Source organism: Serinus canaria, chromosome 20 (genome assembly GCF_022539315.1).
Source record: "Serinus canaria isolate serCan28SL12 chromosome 20, serCan2020, whole genome shotgun sequence".
Classification (NCBI taxonomy): Eukaryota; Metazoa; Chordata; class Aves; order Passeriformes; family Fringillidae; genus Serinus; species Serinus canaria.
In genome coordinates, this window is record NC_066333.1 from 10370843 (window position 1) to 10392486 (window position 21644).

The 21644-nt window shown below is 43.2% G+C and overlaps 1 protein-coding gene across 1 annotated transcript in view; it reads right to left on the bottom strand.

Annotated features, from left to right (window-relative positions):
• The window catches only part of CDH4 (cadherin 4), a 410770-nt gene that overhangs the window by 29944 nt on the left and 359182 nt on the right, over positions 1-21644 (bottom strand). Inside the window, exon 8 of the mRNA XM_050982105.1 lies at positions 8633-8770. Coding sequence (XP_050838062.1) covers positions 8633-8770 — 138 coding nt within the window. The remainder of the gene's footprint in view (positions 1-8632; positions 8771-21644) is intronic.

Below are 21644 nucleotides of genomic sequence, written 5' to 3' on the forward strand. Positions count from 1 at the left end.
GCTTCTTGTGTAGACCTAATTCAGAAAAACTTTATCTTCTTGAATTGTTATTGCAATTAATTCCCCCCCTTTTTTTTTTCTGCAGCAGACGACATTTCAGTAATTAGATATTCTATAAAAATGAGTTATTCATTCAGAAGAGCTTCACTTTTATATTTGATTAATCACATTACACTGAGGTCTGGGTTTTGTCTCCAAGGAAAGTTTAATGACCTCATTTTAATCCTTCTTTTAACCACCAGGCAGGTATCAATGAGAAGAAATAAAATTATCTTCTTTTTTCTTTTTCTCTGCTTTATTTCACAATCTCGAGATTACATTTGATGCTTTTTCTGTGTGACTGACCCATTTAGAAGGAAGAATCTAGCTGATTCCAATTAGGTTCAGGGCAGAATCAGGCAAACACAGAGCCTTGAACTGTGCCTTAATAACTAAAGCTCAGTGTAATGGAGAGGAACCAGAACTGCTTTACCACGTGGCAGGCAGTTTAAAGCTCTGAACATGATTAATTTAGTGATAATTTGAAAATGAATGTACTGAAAGGAAATACACAAAACAAAAGGCACTGTAAATTTAGGTTTTGATTAATGGGGTCTATTAGGAAGAGACTTCTATCAAGGAGATGACTTTTTTTTTTTAAATCAATGCATATATACCCACACAATGTAATGGAATAATTCATACAAACCACAATTTATCTGTGAGTAGAGACTTGGATATGATTGATGACTGTTTCCCTAGCATCAGCATCTATCTATGCTTTGGATCCAGCAATATGCACATCTATATTTGGTATTTATACACAGACATCTCTGTAGCTCTATTTGTTTGGCAGTCTCAAAGGTATCTCATCCTTTCCGTCATGTGCTGCACTGGTGTAAAGGCTTAACAGACATCACAGAAGAGGCTGATGCTTTTTTCATTAAGACATGAGGAATTATTGTTTTCTCATAAGGTGAGAAATAGCTTTCATTTTAGATGAAAGAGGTGATAAAATAAAGAACAAAAGTTGAGCACCCACAAGAGGGAAGGAAGTGTTTCTTGTGTTCCCTAGCATGGCACTGAAAGGACCTGCAGGCACTCAGAGATGCTGTCCCTGGGAAAGCCCCAGAGCTCCCAGGGAATCTGCACTTGGAGCTGGGGATCCCCTTCATTCTCCAACAGAATTAAACTGTGTGGGCAGCTCACTCCCTCAGCTCCACTGGACAGGCTTTGCACTGAGGTAGGGATCCATCTCCAAAGGCCAGCTGGACTCCAAAGGCAGATCCAGATGTAAATGATTTCCTAATCATGGTTAACCTGGGTGTCTACAGCTGCAAAGCCCTGGAATAATTACTGTGGTGGGTTCAGCACAAGGCTGTAACAGGATGGGAAGAACGAATATTTTCATTCTCCTTGTGCTGTTTGTTACTGCTGCCTCCCAACCCAACACTCTTAATCTAAATTCATTGTTCATGGCAAAGGTTGTCACCAGGACATGCAACGAGAGGCAGAAAGCCCATTTCAATTTATAAGCACTGGGGTCTTATTTAGGAAAACTAGACGGATTTGTGGTTTTTAAGACTTCACTGACTGTATATTTAATGGAAATGCACACAGAATTAGGTAGATGCTCATACACCCAAATGCTACTGGGCATATCTGATTCACTTGAATATAATAATTTATTTCAGTTAGAGGCTGACAGCTCAGTAACAGCCCAGGCTTTGCTGGGTAGTTTGGCTGAGCCTCGTTTTGACTGGAAAATTGCAAGTGAGCACAGTCATCTGGGAATTTCCATGAAAGCATAATTGATTTTTAACAATAAAGCCTGTCTGCAGGACTGTACAGGACTCAGGGTTTGTCTTCAGCTGTAAAACAACACAGTCCTGCACATTCCCTCACCTCAGCACTGGTCCTTCCCCTTGCCAGCTCTGACCTGTGCCATCTACTTCAGTTCTTGTGTGACAACTGCCTCCAAATTATGCCACAGGCATAGTTCTGATGATTTAAAAGCGCTGTGTGATCCGGGCTAATCTACACCCAAATGTCACTGCAGACTTTCTGAATGGCACAGGCGTGTGACAGGGACAGGGAGACCTGAAAGGACAGCTACATGTGCACCTTTAGTCTGTACACTGGCAAGTCATGTACACAGGGCTCAAGATTTAAGCCCTTAATCTTTTCCAAGGTCTAGGAGCAGGGAGGAGGCAGATGGACCCGTGCCAAGGTCCTGGGAGATAGCAAGCTACCCACTTTCACTAGTTTTTCTTGGATCAGCCTGTTAAGATCTCTTTTTAGGAAGCTCTTGAAGGCATCCTGGTCCGATTTTCTGTCTGTAGGAAATCCCAGTGACATCCCACTCCTGCTGGGCTCTCCCTCCACAGTGTAAGATGAATTTGTAAAACATGAGCATGCATGTAAAAGGGATTTCTCATAACACTCCCATGTTCCAAATGCTTCTGGGTACATCTGCCTATAAAAGTGCTTAGGAAACCCCAAGGCAGCCTGACGTGGATGCAGATTTTGGTTTCCTACGACCATTAAATATCATTTCTCCAAAGCAGACCTATTTGCATCTTTGCATCCCAGTCACTTGGAAGTCACAATCTTTCAGCCTGAAGGAAGAGCTGAGGTTTTCCCCTGCTACTTTGCTATTTTGAAACTCACCGTTGAAAATGGAGCTCAGCAGGATCTGACTGAGGGGGCTGGAGCCCAGGGAAAGCATTCACCCCACTTGCAAAAAAAATCACATTTTTACAGTTCACATCAGCTATTTCTGTGCAGTGCTGCTCTTGCATAAGTTGATGCACAGCTATTTTCTCTCCTCAAACAAACAATGAATGTGAGAACAAACACATTCAGAACAGGGAGTACAATTTTAGGTTATGCTTGTTTGCTTTGTTTCCACAATTTTGGCAAGTTCACAGAGCAGGAGGCAAAGTGAGAGCTACACCATGGCTGTGAAAAAGGAAATACTAATGCCCTTGTTCAAGGCACTGAAACTGGATTACTGCATCCAAATTGGGTCAGAAGAATGAAAACTGAGCAGAGCGTGGAGCACAGCAGGGTTAGCAAGATAACCAGGGAAGGGAAGCTGTAAAGCAGAAGGGGTTGGGGGATCTTGGCTTGTTTTGCTTCATGGAATGAAGTACAAATGTACACTGGTAAATCACAGGGGAGAGAAAATGGCAAGGAAACATCAGAATGGGAGAAGGGAGAACTATTTCTGGTAAAGGCAATGCCAGCAGGGCAGAGATGCTCCAAGAGCATCTTCACTCTCAGATTCCCAAGCACTTCTCAGAATGGGCTCATTAACATCTCCCCCAGCACTCCAGGAACCAGAGCACCTGCACAGAGAAAGGTCAGACATTTTGGGCAGTGTGGTGCCAAAACCAAGAAGCCCCTGTAACTTGGGTCTCTCTCTGTGTTCCTTTGTGCAGGAAGCACCGAGCTGTTCTCTGCAGATTCCAGCACTGCCTGACCCAGCCCAGCACGAGCCAGGCTAACTCAGCCTCACTGCAGCAGCCAGGGCTGAGCCTGCTCTGACAAAATTAATTAAACAGCCCAGGTACAAACTGGCAAGAACTGCCTTTCCCAAAGTGCTTGCAACAAGGACTTGCTCCACGTTGTAACCAGATGAACCCTACCCTGAAACACATCCCTGCTGCCCCAGCACAGCCTCTCTGAATCCAGGTTACTCCTCACCAGCTTTGAGTTCAGCCAGCCCTTGGCCAGGAGCCTTCCCCAGGCCAGCACTGCCCTGAGAGCTGGGAAGCACCCACCCATCCCCAACAGTCCAGTCCTAAACCTTTGGAGCTGGTCCTAGCTCAGTGTCAGGATTAGCCAGCGAGGCAGGGAGGGGGTGCTGTCCCAGAGCTGCCTCTTTAAAACAGACTCCACTGGATTCAGCTCTGGAACAGGAGATTCTCAAAGCAGTGACAAAGGGCAAATTTTAAAGTAGCTTAAAATAAGACCTCCTAAGGCTCAGGAGATTAAAGAACTTGAATAGCCCAGTTTCTTTCTTCCCTTTCTTTCCCTCCAAATTTTTTTTTTTTTGAGAGGTTGATTGCCAGGCAGGTTTTCCCAAGAATTCACAAACTCAAGTAATCATGAGCACTTTAGCCCTGTGAAATAATATTTTCCTTACATGGGCTACTATAAAAACAAGTTCTGCACAGTAGGCAAATTTAAAATAACTTTTAATTAACATTTCAGACACAGAAGTCTGATCATGCAAATTCATCTGCGTCTCCTCTCTGTGCCTGATTGTTCCTGATTGAATATGATAAAAATAGACTTTGAATGAGTCAAGTGTGGGCATGGATTTCTTTCACTTCTCCTCCCCTCTGATTATGCATTTTCTTAGATAAAGTGGAAATCCTTGGATGGCTATTAACAGTACCATGGGTCAGACTGGAAAGGGCATCCTGCCTGAGAGGAGTTAAAGATTTCACTGGAATTAAAGGTGTTCCTCCTGTGAGCAAGAAAGATGCTTCAATCTTACATAAACCTCACCTGAGACTATCCAGCATTGTTCTATCTCAGCTAACTTTTAATCTCTGAAATACCAACTCTAATTTCACTGCATCCCCTGTATCTGAGGTGAGCATCTGACCAGAGGCTATGGATCCATATTAATATGGAAAAACCACAACTCACTTGCACACAGGAGATAAATATTTGAGGGGAGACTGAGGAATTTCCCCATAATTAAGACACGTCAGAGGACATGACACTGTTATAAAAGTAACAAGGACTCTGGATAATGGAGGGCACAGTGATACCTTCATCTTACAACAGTAAGAGAGCCAGTTCTCCAGTAAAAAATCCTACAAAGCCTTGGTAACACAGTCCAGTGAAAATGTGAATATTTTACAACAGCTGGTGACTTGGCAGGTGCAAAATCCACCAAAAATTCCACAGAAATGAATGAGTCACAGAAAACCTGTGCATGGGGGATTAAAATGCTCTTTTCTATGCTATCTGACCCAGAGCCTGTGGGCATGGGCTGGTTGGGCACTTGGAGGAGTCACTGCTCCCTCTCCTCTTTGGCAGAGGGAAGAGTTGCCTCCCTTCATTTCTTTCTGCAAGCAACAACGTCACACCAAGAACACAACACTGTGGACAGGCTGAAGTCCCTTAGGTAGCCAGAAGAGCATTCCCTGGGTCACAATCCTGCATTAAAGCATTAAAAATGCCCCAAACAGCTGCCTGTGATGTTTCGTGTTTCAGGGGATGCTCCACTCTTGTGCTGTCTCTCAGGAGAAACTTCCCCACTGCTGCTGCTCTCTGATGCTTCTCAGCACAGGCACAGGTAGCACTGCAGGTCAAGAAAACATTCACCATCACAAAAAAGAGCTGGGCAGCACCAGAGGAGGCACCTGGTCCTCACTGTGCCCAGGGCCTTGCAGCTTGATGCAGGTAATCCTCAGGACTGGCCATGCTGGTGGAGACTGGCCTTGGAGTTAACAGCAGACTTGAGCTCCACACTGTTCCATCCAGAGACTCTGATTTCCTTCCTCCCATGTAATTTCAGAGCCCTTTGTTTGAGAAGGGGGGGGCTCCTTCTTCCCCTGCCTTTCAGGTGATGGACCAAAGCATGGGAAACCACTGACATCAGTTTTCATGGAAGCACCCAGGAATTTTAGAGTTTTACTTTACAAAATCTTCATTTTGCACCTTTAAGGATCTTCTCTGTAATTTCATTGCTCTTTGACCACTTCTCATCCAGCAGCACACTTTGATGCCAGCCCATCTGGTATTTTGGATGTCCATTCCACATCACACCTCTGCAGGATGTGCCTGTGTCTGAACTTGCCATGGTCCATGCCTGCAGCCCCTTCCCCCTGCCCTGTGCTTGGCTGCACACGTGCCCTGACTCTCCTGACCATCACAGTGGATGCTTTCCTCTCTCCCACCCTGTTGTTAAATTTTACACAGCAACATTAATTCCTGCTGCTGAATACATGAGCTGTGACACCAGCGTGGTGCAGTGTCCTCCTGAGCTACATTCCCATCCAGAAACGATTAAGTCTGAAACCACCCTGGCTGAATGACAGGTAATTTAAGAGCTCTATAGGGTGGGCCTCTGTATCTGTCTGGGATGAATGCAGCTCCTGAGCTCCTCTCATCTGGCTGCTTGCCAAGAGTAAGCCACAGTTTCAGTTATTCAGTCTATTTTTGTTTTTACAGCAGCATCTCAATACAACTATTTAAAATAAAAATATACAATATCTCTCCAAACAGTCCTCAGACTTAAAAGAGACCATGGGCTTTCTCACTCTCTGAGGAGCTATAGATTTCCTGGAAAGTGATTTTTGCTATTTTTTTAGAGGTGTTAAAATGCAGATCAGACTACTTGAGGACAGCGAGGAGATTCAGCTCAGGCTTTAAGAAACTCATCAGCCTGATGCTGTTCCCTCTGCCAGTAAGAGAAAAAACATATTATACTTTCATACTCACATGAAATTCAGCCTGGCTATACCCAAGAGTATATCAAAGATATTTGTTTCCATAGAATCACAAAGTACTATTGTAAAACACCCTTGGCTTTCAACTCTTTACAGAGAAGTCCCATGTGCCACTGTGTAAAGCCCTTTGGCCCTTGCAAAACTCTTTCTTCAGTGATTGAAATTAGAGAAATAATGGTACACATCAGCTCTGCTTAGAGGAAGAGTAGCATTTTCTAATCCATTTAACACAATTCTGTGGGTAATTCTCTTGATGGCTTTTATTCCTTCCAGGTTTAATACACACCGAGACATTAAATACTCAGAATTCACCTGAAAGAAAATTTCCATTATCCCACCTTCCATCAGCTTTGAGAAGTGCTTTGGAAAGCCATTAAAATACAGCACATCTGGAGGAGATGCTGCCCTGCAGAAGGCACCAATGTGCTGGTGCAAGGAGCCCTGACCCAGCTCACCCTGCTCCCCAAAACCTCACCTTCCATCCTGCATCTGGAGACACGGACCCCACAGCCTGGGTCAGGTGAACAACGTGTGCTGAAGAGACATGGCCACTAGATGTCATTCCTTTTTCACTCAAAGGGAGGGCAGAGAAACATTTACCTGGCAGAATAAAGTCCCCCCCACACAGCAGGGAGCTGTGGAAGTGCTGTGGTGCAAGGTCCTGCAGCCCCACAGACACCTTCCAGAGAGAATAATTCTGTCCTGGCAGGAGAAAGGAGCCCACAGCCCAAGACCTGAGCTGTATTTTTATGGCTCTCCATAATAATTGTACCATACTAGAGAAGATCTTTAACCACAATTTTATAGCAGAAAATTTGGAGAATCCATGATGGGCACAGAGCACACGTGTGCTGTTACATCCACTGGAGCAGCAGCACAGCCTGGGGACTGATGCTCAGACCTAAAAATGTGCTGGGTGTCTATTTTGCTGAGACTCAGGAGGAATTTAGTGCCTTTTATTCTTCTTAGAACCTATGTCCAAGTCACTGTGTGAGAAAATGCTGTTTGGGAGCTGAGCAGGTCACAGCTCCAAGCCCAGCTCCCCATGGAGATGGGAAGGAAGGACCCAGACTCCAGAACTGACATGAATCCAGTTTGGGCCCACAGGGGCATAAACTGGGCTCTGCATGACTTCCTTGAGTTCTGTGACACATCTGCAGTTTGTAAGAGTATAACTAAGGGGAAACTTTGGTCCTATGCTAATAAATATTTAGAGACCCTTTAGCATGGAATGAAAATTCAGAATAGTATAAATAATAAAAACATTCCTCCAAGGATGTTCAGTGACTTGAGCACAAAGAAGTTAGACCACCTGTATTTGAAAAGATCTGATGCTTGTTTAAGATACATCACTTACTGCTCCTTGTTGACCCTCATATGAATACAGACAGGCTGTACACAAGCATTTCTCATTGATTAGCATATAGACCTCTGCACTGCCCTGTGATTTCTAAATTTTCCATGCACATTTCAGATGTTCTACATCTATGGATTATGAAGACCACATCATTTCACCTTCCAAATCTTCATTTTTACCTCCACCAGCTCTAAAAATTAGTCATTTCCAATCTCTGTTTTTTTCCCATCACCCTCCAGGAATACCTTGGAACACATGAGAACAGAACAGAAGAAGACTGTGCTAATAAAACATAAGAAAAATCTTTAACTGATTAAAACCAGATGTACTGAAGAATGTCTACACATTTACTACCAGCACACACAAATACATCTGTTAGAGCTATCAGTGAAATACAAATTTTACCAGCTACCTGCTACCATTTAGAGCACTTACAGCCCTCTTGAAATCATATCCAAGCCATAAACCCCAAATATCTCTCAGTGCTCAGGGTTTCACTCCGAAGTATTAATAACTCTGATATGTCTACAGCCAATTGCTATGAAACAACTGCATCCTCTTTGGTGCCATCAGACACGGGCTGTTTGCCACCTTATTTCTGCTCCTTCAGTGCCTTGGCCAAATCAGTCACCACACAGTTTTGCTGGTTGATGAATCAGTCTTTTCCTTTTTGTTTCACTCCCCTGAAAGTCTTTATTCCACAGTTATCCATCAGAGTTCCTCCCATCTGCCCAACCAGCTCAGGGAGAGACAGCAGATACCAAGAGCCATGAGTTAAAACCAGTGTGTGCATGCATCCCCCTGCTGCTGTGTGGGTACTCACAGTGCTGGTGGTGAACTCAGGGGGGTTGTCATTCACATCTGTCACTGTAATGATGGCTGTGGCCGTGTTTGAGAGACCATAGTTCAGATTTCCTTCCATATCTGTCGCTTGAACAATGACTATGTACTGCTGAACTTTCTGGAAAAAAAAATAAAAAAGAAGAAAAGAAAAAGATGAGAGATAAAAACACATCCTATAAAACACATTGGTTTATTTTCCATATTCAAGTGTGATCTTTAAGCAGACCAAGAAGTTAATTGGATTAAAAATGTTAGTGAAAAAAAAATCAATTAATTTTTTCTGCATCATTTTTGAAGTGATTTTTGCATAGATTCGTGGACATCACCTGTCTCATGGGAAAATAAAAGTCTTATGGGCTGGTTGAAGCTGATGTTTTTATTAACTTTTAAGTATTTTCTGCAACATTAGCTTCTGTCTTCTGAAAACCAGTAAAAGTTTTGTTCATGTGTTCTCACTGAAAACATTGCTAAGAACATTATACCCCCAAAATTGACATCAACATTGCCTGGCAGCCCTCCAGCTTGTTCTGCTCACACAGTTTGATGCCCAAAAAGCATTAAAATGCTCTTCGTGTTTCAATCCCTACCACAATCTTGGTAAATAAGGAGAATTTAAGTCCAGTATGGAAGAAAAAAATAATTCAGTGCAATAAACAGCAGTTCAGCAGAACTAATTTAAATTCCTGAGCACCCCCTACCACACAGCTCTCAAAGGAAAAAACCTCACAGAGCCAGCCATAAAAATCACACAGTGAAGTTCTAAAGGATGCTGTAAGTCAATGCAACTGGAAAATAAATCTGAATAAAACAGGAGAGGCCATCTGATGTTGCATGTGTACACATCTTGCTGGGATCTCTTTACTTAGGAATATCTGCCTGCATCAAGAGAACTCTCCAGATCTTTACAACTGGCCTCAACAATAAATTTTCATTTAGACTTGCAGAATTTCCTATTGATTACTGTCATGCTCACAGAGCACTTTACAGGCAGATGGGGAAGCAAAGCTCCCCTCCTGGAAAGTGGGCAAAGGGAAGCAGGAGAACCAGGGAAGGATCCAGGCAAAAGCTCAACACAACCCTGCTCCTTCAGGCTGCAGGTGGCACACCAGAGAGCCCCAAGGGGTGTAAACCAAGTGGAGGCAGAATTTTATGCAGGAAAAGCTTTTTTGTGAAGTCAGGTGGAGGGACTTTGGTGCAAGGAAAGACCAACTACCCCCAGAGCACAGCTCAGGTACCAGGGCTGCTCCTTCAAGGTGCCAATGCTACAAGAGTGTGTAAAATGTCAGATGTCCTCTGAAGTTTCAAAGGGCAAGAATTAGGTCCATGAGGTCTCTTTATTCCCATATAAACATCCTTGAAGTGCTGTAAGTGGCTCAGTTCTTTAATTCTTGTGAGTTGCCAGAATAAGAGATCTGCATTTTAGCTTTATCTTGATTCCAGGGCTTTTAATTGACCTGCTAAACTGACAAGACATCACACTTAGGGATCCATCAGCACCTTGCAACTGGGATATATTATGGAAATGCACTTTCATCATCTCTTCCTATCCTGTATAATAAAACATGAGGGAGAAACTATTGTTAGCCCTTGTTTTGCCTCATGCAAGAAGGTTCTGTTCATTACTCCATTTGTAAAGCACTGCACAAGGCTGAAATTTCCTTATTAGTGAACGTAATTTCTATTTCATTTCTAGCTTTTCCTTCCTTATTCTCTGTTAGAGACTACCTGGGAAGCTGATGGAAGTATTTCCTAACAGACCAAATACTTTGGTTTAAATAACATTAGGTTTAAATCATTGAAGTGGGGAGGACACTTTAAAAAGTAGCAGCAATCAGATTTCACATAAATTACAAAAACACATCTGTGTGTGTGGACTCACAGGCCCCAGGTTTAAAAGAGAGTTGTTTTCTTTAACAAAGCACTGTTCACTGAGCTCTGTAATGTTCATAAAAAACCCCCACACAAATTCAGAGCATTGAATTAAAGAAGTTTAAAAGAAAGACATTGATCAGATCATACAACACACAAAAAAAGAGAAGGAAAATGGCCAGAATTTATTAGAGTGTGCAAATGAACCAGCCACAAGGAGCTGGTGTAGAAGGATGGAAAGGAGGAAGGATGGCAAAGGAACACAGAATTTGTGCAGCAAGTGCAGGCAGTGCAAGCCTGGTGAGAAAATGTGGGAATTCCAAAGGGATGGAATGATCAGGCAGGACCATGTTGGGAATGCACACGCTGGAGAGGAGCTGGATCTCAGGACAGACACTGGGACAGATCAGAAGTGAGCTGCTGGGGGAACCCCAGAGACATCCCCAAACCTGCACTGATTTCCATCAGCTGAACACAAAACTATTGTGCTCAGAACAAAAGTGGGTTTGACACGGAGAATGGTGTGGGAAGTTGTGTAGAACTCAGACACACAAAATCATAGAAATATCTAGGTTAGAATAGACCTTTAAAATCAAGTCCAGCCATGAAGCCAACATTGCCAAGTCCACCAAATGGAAACAGTCTGAGATCTGATCTGCCAAACCTTCAGGTTGCCATCCACACCCAGCTCCACCCCAAAGGCTCCAGCACTGTGGGCATATAAGGGTGCTCCTCTCAAGTGCCCAGTTTTAGTTTATAACTAATTCAATCTCTAGTGAGATTGGCCCCAGCAGATAACAAATTACTGATTTTTTGTTTTTCTCTAGCTAATCTTTTTGCTTTTGTGCATTAAGCTGATTTTATTGAACTATTCAATCAATTTCAATTTCAGCATGTCCTTCCAATTTGTCACATCATCTCCAGGGGCGTCTCAGTTTGTTGTCCTAATAGTATTATTATTGTTACAACTATTAAAAAAAAGAGGCAGCCTCATGCCCCCAAGCATGAGAGACATTTTCTTGATGGTATTTTGATCATACAGAATAATTCTCCTATTCTCTTTCTTTGCAAAAATGACATTTTAAATAGCACAGGGCAGAAACTACAGTATACAGGTAAACCAAAACAGTCCTAACATTTGCTGGACATTTGCTCTGATGGTGATGCTGGGGAACTCAGGAAATGAGCCTGTGGCCCAAGGGGGTCCAGACTAAAACCCAGCCCCACTGAAGCCTCTGGGAGGTCCTTTGGCAAGTGTTTCTAACAAATCTAACAGATCTTCATGCTACAGCAAAACAAATGTGCTGGTTTTATGCCAGCCAAGGAAAAAAAAACTCTGCAGAGCTTTTAGTCTGACCTAAAAACTAAGAAGGACTTTTTAAGGAAAATATTATGAAGGAAGGAATAATTAAAGGAACTGTGGCAGATCTAATCTGTCTGCTCTTCTGTCAGTCATCTGACACAGTGTCCCAAAGAAATACATCAGCTAAATTCCAGAAGATGGGAATTAGTTGAAGGAATTTGTTAAGCTGGCTAATGGGAAATTAGTCAAGGGCTTGGTTAAACAGGTGCCTTGTGCAGGAAGGATGGCAGCTTGGAATAATGGCAACTGCATAATAGAAAAATGGGATCTAATAGCACAAAATACAGGAAAATGCAGCAAGGCACCAATACAATAACACTTTCCTGGAAGCTGTTCTACTGGACATGAGGAAGGAGGGCTGTCCCCATGTGCCAAGCAAGGAGGCAAACACCCTGTGTGCAGCTCTGAGCAGGGCACATCTGGCAATGCTGATCCCTGTGCCAAGCAGCCAGGGCTCCTGGGGATGCTGGGCACAAGCCAGGCCCCCGTGCTCACTGCTGAGCCCCCTGGATCCAGGTGCTGGCACTGAAGAGCCCATCACTGAGAAGAGCCTGGAAGAGCCTGCCTTGTTTAGTCTAGCAAAATGAAGGCTGATAGCAGACATGATTGCTGTCTATAAATAACATCAGGAGGATAAACACTAGGAAGGCAAAGAAGCAATTTAAACTAAAGGACAATGTTGACACAAGAACAAATGGGTATAAACTGGCCATGAATAAATTTAGGCTGGAAATTAGTAGGTCCTTTACCAATAAAGGAGTGAGATGCTGGTGCAATCTAATACAGGGTCTGGGGAGCAAAAACGTTCAAAAAGAATATATTAAATTAGGGCTTATTCCTCTTGGTCTAGGTAGAAATTATGACAAATTGAGCTAAAGCAGAAGGCAGATCTCTCAGCATTCTCTGTGTACAAACAACTTTGTAAAAAGAAACAGAAAAAAACCCTTTCAGTCCAAATAGCAGAGAATGTTCGTGTGAAAAGGCTTAACACCGATGGTTATCACTGAACCAGCCCATTCCACTGGCACACACAAAGGACCAGGTGCCCCAGACAAAATTACAGCCATTGCAAGTGGCTCTCCCCATCCAGACAGAGGCTGGCACAGAGAGCACCGGCTGAAATCCCTGGCTGAGCCGAGCAGAGTCTTGCTGAGACAGGGTATAAACAAGAGTAAATCGTATTCAGAGACAGAGCAGAAAAGAACAAAGTATTCTGAAATTAAGTCCTAGTAATGGAGTGCTACCTGTGATCCCAATTTTCAAATGTGCACGCACGGTGTTTGAGAAATGTGGCTCTTGCCAGTTTGCACAGGCAATTATTATACATCACACATGAGCTGGGGAACTGTGTATACCAAAGTCCAGAAATGCAGTAATTATGTGATTAAATTAATCTGCATTATGGACAAAGGGTTTGCGAAATTAGGAACTACATTTTCAAAGCCCTGTACAAATATTGTCCAATTAATTACTACTTCCTGAGAAATGTATGACTAGCTAATTTTAGCATCACGTCTGGTAAAGCAAATAAGGTTACCAGGATGTAAGATGTATTAGCAGGAATCCACTGGTGAAGGAGATAGAAAATCTAAATTCTATTTCTTCCCCTGGTTATCCTCACATCTCCTTTCTATCTATGTTTTTTCATCTCCCCTTAATTTTGCAACACCAATGAGATTAATACGAGATGTTCTTGTGATTTGTTTTCTAAATCTATTTTTTTTGCATGCTACTGAAGACTTGATGTTCATGTTTTTGGGTGTCAGAGATGGCAAACACATCATTAATAAATACTGCACCAGAACCAGGAAAGGCAATTTGCAAACAAATAAACAAACTCCCCCAAACATTCACTTGATTCAAGCAAAAGTACTTTTCCCAAAAAACCTCAATAGCCACCATTTGTACAAAGCTCACAGGAAAAGCTTTTAAAGCATCTATCCCTTAATACTCCCTACTTAGCCTTGGTTAAATAAAAAGAGATTTCCAGCAGAAAGCCCTGTCCTGGAAGCTCTGGGAAGAAGGCAGCTTTCTCAGGACACCCAGCACTCCTGCAGCTCCCCCAGCCATGGTGGTGCTGGGAGAGCCTCCCCCCTGTGCCAGAGCTGAGCAGAGACTTTGATAAACCTTGATTTTTCATTTCTCACCTCCAGCACAGCATCACACTGTGGCTGCAGAGTCCTCAGCAGACATCAGACCCTGGGCCTGGAAATCCCAATGCATCCCAAAAAGATGCAGTTTTGCTCCATCACTGCCTCTCTGTACAGGACCAGCTCCTACCTGAGGTTTCTGCTAAGACAGGCACAGAACAAGGGAGGAAATGCTGTTTTTAAACCAAACTGGGGCACTTGCTCAGTGCTGCACAGCCAGACAGTGAAGCAAACAGCCAGGGTTGTTCTCTCCATTTGGCTGGGGCTACATTGGCTTTTCCTCCAGCATGGCAAGGTGTTCCCCTTTCCCAAGCCTCTGGAGTATTTGATTTTCTGAGCTGCCTGTGCTGGCAGAGCCCCAGGCAGGGCTGGTGCTGGTCTGGCTCTGTCCTCTCTTGCCAGCAGAGGTGTTGACGTGACACCTGGCCTGTGATGTGCTGGTCAGACCCTGCGTGGTCCTGTGACCCTCTGAGCAAACCTGCCACCACCCAAACACCACTGAACTCCTCTGTGCCAAGAAGAGCCTCAGTCCCAGCACCCACAGGAGTTCCATCCCCACCTCCAGACTGGAGGAGCTGTTCCACCCCCCTCCAAAAACCATTTTGTCTGAAGGTCCACAGCCCAGCTCAGGATTTCCACTTGGCACTGGAGCTGTACTGACACCCTCCTTTAATGGCTTTTTCCTGGCAGCCTGATTAACAACCAGCAATTAAACTACTTCTTAACACTCTCCCTCTCAGCACCTAAGACCCATAACCTGGGGGATCTCACACATTATACAACTCATCTTATTCTCTCTTAAGCTACTGCACTTTATGATAGAAAATTAATGTGTTACAATTTACACCTTTTAACCCATTGGGAACCACCAGACACACCATTAACTTTTCCAGCTTCTCCCAGGGTGGGTGTTGAATCTCCCACCTAAGTGTAAATGGGACCTGCTCCAGCTTTTAGCAGCTCTCTCCTCTTTTGTGCGGCAGCTTCTGAAAGCCAAACAGCCTCTGGTGGTGGGTACAACATCCAGCACTAGCAAGCTGAGCTTTCCTATGAAAGCAGGAGGAAGTGCTTTAAAAGTTAACTGAAAGAAAGTGAATATGATCTTTTTATCACACAGAGGTTACAACATCAAAGAATGCCAGGAAGCCTTTCAGGAGCCTACTCTGTTTGCCCTTTTAGTAGCGTGAGACCAAACAGTTCAGTGGCTGCTGCCCACAGCTGCCTTTTCTTGTGCCATCCAGGCAGGGGAAGTGCTGAAGTGGAAACTGTTCCTGCACTGGGTACAGAGCAGACCCCAAAAAGCCTTCCAGCATCCTGGCCACATCTCCCTGGAGCCTCCCAGACAGAAGGTCTGTGAACCAAACAGAATTGCTCATGCACCTCATCTCATGGTGAGTGCCAGGATGCTGCTGAGCTGCTCCAGGAGCTCAGCTCAGCTCCAGGAGTGGTCTGCCAGCTCTCAGGGATACACAGGGAAGCTCAGAAATAGAAACTCCAAGCATTAAACAGCCCTGAGACTAAACCAGGAGAAAAAAAAAAAGGAAAAAAGAAACAAAACTATCCCACAGCAGACAAATAACTGGAAATGGTAAGACAGACTGGGGATCCTGATGGATCATTTCAATGATTCTCTTAACAATGCCTGGTGCCAGCAATACTGTGCATAGGAAGGGCTGCATTAAACTGGAACAGAGGTGCTTTAAGTACAATATGCTGCCACCACATTCATCTGAGGTAGATATTTCTTTTTATTTTTGGAGTTTTACCCCTAAGGAATTAGACACTAAGCCTGGGCTATCAAGTTTTGAAAAAACACCCAAGCTGCAGTGAAAAATGTGGAATTTCAATGCAGCAACTTCTGCCCAAAGAAAGGAGCATCCAGGAAAATACACCCACCAAAAGAGTGAAGTGACCCAAGCACACCTTGCAGAGGGTTTGGCAGGCTCTGACCCCAGCTGGCCAGCTCTGGTGCCAGCAGCAGTTCAGAAGTGTGCTGTGTCCAAGGGTAACAGCACAGCAGGGCTTGTTATTAACCCCATACCTGTTCTGTACTGGTACATCTCCACTTGCAGAGGGTGGGCAACAGAGGCCACAACATTTCTTCTCTGATATTTGAGCACAGGCATTTCTCAAAACTTGAATGAAGTGACTCAGGGGCTTTGAGCTGACTTCAGAACTATTATCAGAATTATTATCAAAATTATTGTCAGAAACCCCATTGTTACAGCATCTCTGTCCTTGGATAGTATCAACTTTTCTGTTTAGAAAGACTAAATGACTAAACAGACTAAATGTCAGTTAATGAGCTTCTCATGGTTATCTCATTTATACCAACATTAGAATCCCAGCATCACTAGGAATGGGCATCTCTCCTTTCAGTGATCCAAACTCCAGATCAGATGTAAGTCCACAAGGAGGCAGGGGAGAAATAAAAAAACTGAATTACCTGCTTCTGACAGTCATACAAAGGGATGGCAGTGAGCTGGCATGAGCTACTGACAAATTTCACTTAAAAAAAAAAGAGATGTGATGAATATCTTGGATAATGTATTTAGATTCTGACTGCAGCCACCATGCCAAAACAGAGGAGGGGTGTGATTAAGGCTGCAGGCTGCAGCTTGGAAGATCAGGATTTCTTTAGCATTTTCCCAAACCCTCCCCAAGTGACCTTTAACAGGTCATTTAATTTTTCCGTGCATCAAAGAAATTGAAAATAACACGTCGAAATGAAATTAAAACTCTTTTTTATCTAACAGTGACACCATGAGAAGAGAAATCCATTTGTTGGCTGGAGCACTCAGCCACTGGGATGAGGGAGGCTGCAGAGCTCCCATCTCCAGCCCTTCCCTCTGCCCAGGACAGAGCTGGTGTCCAACTGCATCTCCCAGAACAGGAACCAGCTCCAGCCCAACTCCCACCAACACCTTCCAGCCTTTATGCCCCACAGATTCCAGGTCATCTCACAAAGAGCACTCAAAAGGAGACCTCAGGAACAATATGCCTTCTAACTTTTGGCTGAGGCAATTTCTGTAAAACCATGAAATTGCATTTGGCTTTTCTTGAGCAGGGAGAGACGAGCAACAGTTCAAAGTCTGGGTGGTCACACAAGCACCTGGTGCTGCAGAGAGGTGCCCTTTGGTAAATATGCCAGCAGTAAATTGATGCTGCTTCCAGGTGGTTTCTGCCACTTACTGACAAAAGCAGGGAGTGCTGAGACAGAAAAAACTCAAAATCTCAAGGCAGAGAAAGGAAAGTAAACAACAATCTCCGAAACATTTATTTTTTTAGGTAAAAAACCAACCTTCTTTGGACTTGTGGAAAGCAAATTCCTCCTGCAGCGTGTAACTTCTTGGTGATTACCCAAAGGCCAGGCTTTAGGATAAAAAAATATCCTAGTTATGTCCATTGCACTCTTCTAATCCACAAAACCTTTGCTGTCAAATGCTGCCAGAGCAATTTAATAAACAGGGAGAATGCCTTAATGTATTCTGAAACCTGAAAACCACCCAGCATTAGCCCCACATGCTGTTTTCCTACTTTCTCTGCTTTAAGCCATTTAGCTGCTACAGCTGTTTTTCTTGTAAGTCTGGCTTCTGTTTTTATCAGCCTGATTTGTTGTCTGGTATATCACGCTTGATTAGAAAGAGGAAGAAAAACCTTTCACCATTCAGGTAAAACTGCCTTCTTCTTTAAGCTCTGTCAGGCTGGAAGCTTGAAAAAGATCATCAGGAGGATCAGTGTAGGTGAATAAATATTCATAATATTGCTCATTACTTATACTTGGTCTCATTTCTGCAGAAAGCTTGAAATTCCACACTCATGACACCACTGATGTAGCCAGACCTTTTTATTTTGTGGAACATGAGGTTTTTTAAAAATCTATCAGTGCAGCAACTAAAAAAAAAAATAAAATCAATGTAATATATTCAAACCATTTTGTCTAATCCTATATGTATACATGTGGTATGAACAACACTAAAATCCTGGATTTTAAAATTACTGGCAGTCAGAAGCACAACACAAGTCTGGGGCATCTGTACTGTGTTGACTCCTTATGGTCTGGATGAAATAAACTCATTTGGTGTCATTCTTTATTCATTGCTGAGAATTATTTTAAGAAAATAGCTTGGCAAATCCCTGCTGGCTGCATATCATATGTGCCTTATGAATTGAAGGGAATGTCCAAACAGAGAAGGACCAGGTTAGAGCCACAAAAGCAGCTGATTTAATTAAATTTGGCAGAAGGAAAGGTTAGTGGAAAACAGTCAAATAACAGAGAGGAGAGATTAATGTGAGATGCTCCCTATTGTATTTCTCTTAAGAGCTGTTTCACCCACCGTGGGCAGGGTCATGTTGTGGGGATCTGCTGAGGGAGAATGTGATTGACAACTTCTGGAAAAGAAATTCAGCTTGGTTGTGAAGCTGGAAATAGTAAAAGGGGGCTTTTGTCAAAACCAGCTCTGCCTGCAAAGGCTTTGTTTCCCTGCCTTGGAAAAGGGCTACATGAAAATAGGTGAAATGAAAAAGATCTCCAGTGCTGTGGGAAAATGAACTGAAAGCTTAGCCTGTGAATGAAGGATTTTTTTTTCTGTCTGGAAATTCTGACCCATTGCAAGAAACAAAGTCATTTGAACATGAGCAATATTTGACCTTTCTAATTTTGTATATATCAATAATGTTAAAGATGTAACACACAGGAAATAAAGACGTGCAGTTGATTCAATACTTGACTTGTACTATGTCTTGGTGAAGAAGGCTACAATTCAGACTGAATCTGATGGAAAAAAAACACTTAGGTCCAGAGCTAAATACAGTAATAAAGTTTGGGATAACTTATCAAATGCTACACAGCTACAATTACTTCAATGGTACAAATAATTCACTGAGCAAGGTCTGTCTAGGATTAATGGAGGAGAAAGTGCTACACTTTTCTGAAGGAGGCATCTCAGCTTTTTTTACAAGCTACTGATCCTGGTGTTTGTACCTAGTTGTATCAGACAAATAGAAAAAAAGGATTTTTTATTAAACTTTGTATTAATGGATTTGAGAGAAGTCACAAATGGGTAATAATGTGTACTCTTACTAAAGAAAGGCCACCAAAATGAAGAACTATTTTCAGAGAGCAGTCTTAACAGTACAGGGCTTCTTCCCATGGAGCTTCCTGATGGCTGTCAGCACTCACTGCTGGGCTGCAGCATCTGGGGAATGAGACACAGAGTTCTCATCTGGGGAATGAGACACAGAGTTCTCATCTGGGGAATGAGATCCCAGGAAAATGCTGACTGCTCCACTGACCCATCAGGGCTTTGCCACAGGAAGTGGCTGCAGGGCATTTGGGCAATCTTAGTTTTGGGCTCCCTTATAACCAAAGACCCAGCAGGGAAGCAGCACAGTGAGGTGTGAACCCCAGCCTCTGGTGACTCAGAGGTTTGGCAGATGCTTTTCAAAGGGAGCCTGCTCTGCTTTGGAGAGTACAACCCACTGTCCTGCCTGCTCAGAGGGCTTCAGACATGAGATAAAACCGGGCAAGTGAGGAACAGGAACAAATGACTTCGTGATAAAGGGAGAAACTGCTGATAAACGAAATGATTGAGACGCCAGGCTGGCAGAGTGCCACTGTGAGAGCTGCTGTGATGAGCAGGGACGTTTTCCTTCCCATACTGAGCCTGTCAGCCTTAATCAGATGTGCCTTAGCAGAGTCTGTACAGCCAGGTGAGACTCCAAAGAGAGCACTGCTCCATGTCAGTGACAGGAGAGGGTCTGGGCACAGCAGAGCTCCAGAAAAAGCAGACTGATATATGGAGTGTGAAATTAAATGCCCTGTTTGTTAACTTGAAAGAGGAGGGAGTAGACCAAGAAGGATTTTTGATAATCCTAAATTGTCCCAGCTGTACAGGGAGACCTTTGGAAGGGTTCCTTGGGCCCTTTCTGGTGACTGTGTATGACAAGAGGATGGAGCAGCAGCCAGAAGCCACTGCAATAATTGAAGGCAAAATTTAATTTTCCCAGATCAGGGCCTTAATCAAACAGCATTTAATTTCTATGCTTTTTTTATCAACTAAGGGATGTGCAGGATCTGTGCAAGTGTCAAAGGCCTTTGGGTGACCAGAGACAGGTTCCATCGGAGCAGGGGAAATTTTATAAAGGAATTGGCACTGCAGAGACCCCCCCTGACAACCTCCCAGGTTCCTGTAACATGGAATTAACTTCACATTGCCACGAGGTATGAAAGAGGAACTTGCCAGCCCCCTTTATGTGTTGAAATGCAATTCTTGCAGTTACAAAATTGGAGGAATGTAGCAGTTTCTTGGCTATTAGCTGCAAGAGGGAATTTCAGCACTTCAGCTCTCCCCAGTTCTGGCTACATTTCCTCTTAAAAAACATTTATGTAGGGAAGTGCTGAATTTCCTACAAGAAGCAAAATGACCCTGAATTTAGTAGGCTACATTATCAAATACTCAGAAGTAACAGACTGAAATGAAAAATTGCAAAGCACAATTCTGCCAAGATAATTAATCCTTGTTAACCCATGACCTGATCATATATGATGCTGCTCTGACGAGCTTACTGAAATGCTATAAATAATGCCAGCATATTTTATTTTCTTTGTAGGCATAAATATTGACAAATTCATACTCATTAAACTTCTGCAAGCTGAGAATTATTCCTGTTCCTCAAATGGGGAACAGGCAGAGGAATTAAGGCTCTTTTTTCAGAGGGATTCACTGGTTTGCAGAGTTCAGTTGGAGATGCTGAATGCAATTTTAAGCCTTCTTTATGCGTAGAAGTAAAACTGTATTGATTAAATCCACCCTCACAACATTACTTCTTTTCCCCCCACCCCCAGCTCAGACCCATTTCTATGTGCAAGACAGTCCTTTTGCTGAGTTACATCAGTTCCCTGAGCAGAATTATTCAGAAAATAAACTTTTTGTATGTAAATAACATGTAAATAAACTGGCTGTGAGTTCTGGGCAGCAATTCATCAGTGACAGAACCAGTCCAAAAATGTAACAGCAGACTGAGGATACAGGTAGAGAAAAAATTGTTGTGAGACAAGCTGGTGTGTGGATTCAGAGTGCTTTAGTCCCTCCACAGGATGGCTTCATGTCACCCATCACCTGCCATGAACCTGGGGTGTCTTATCCCTCTGAAGGGTACCATGTGTGAGCTGGAATTCTTTCAGGCTATGTTAATTGCAAACAACAGTCCTTATCCCAGTACTGATAATCTCTGGCAATTACAAAGGAAAACAGACACTGTGGATAAAGAATTCCCTCAAAACAAACTATTTTTGCTTTGGTTTTGAGTGGAATTCAAATGAAACCATCTCATCTGTGGTCCATGCTGCAAAATCTCAGCTGCCTGTACAATGCAAGGGAAACATCCCCAGAAATGCATTCCTATTTTCTTCAGAATCCAGTTGAACATCTTAGCCCTGCAGCAGATTTAGGAGGAGCTGATGAGGTTCTAAGTTTAATATTCTCCAAAATACTGGTGAGGCCTGTACTTTTGGAAAAGCAAATTAGTATTTTTCTACACCTGCAGCAGTGTTGAGCTCCCATGGAGCCGCTCACCCTGGGTTCAGGTGTGTGAACTCACACTAAGTA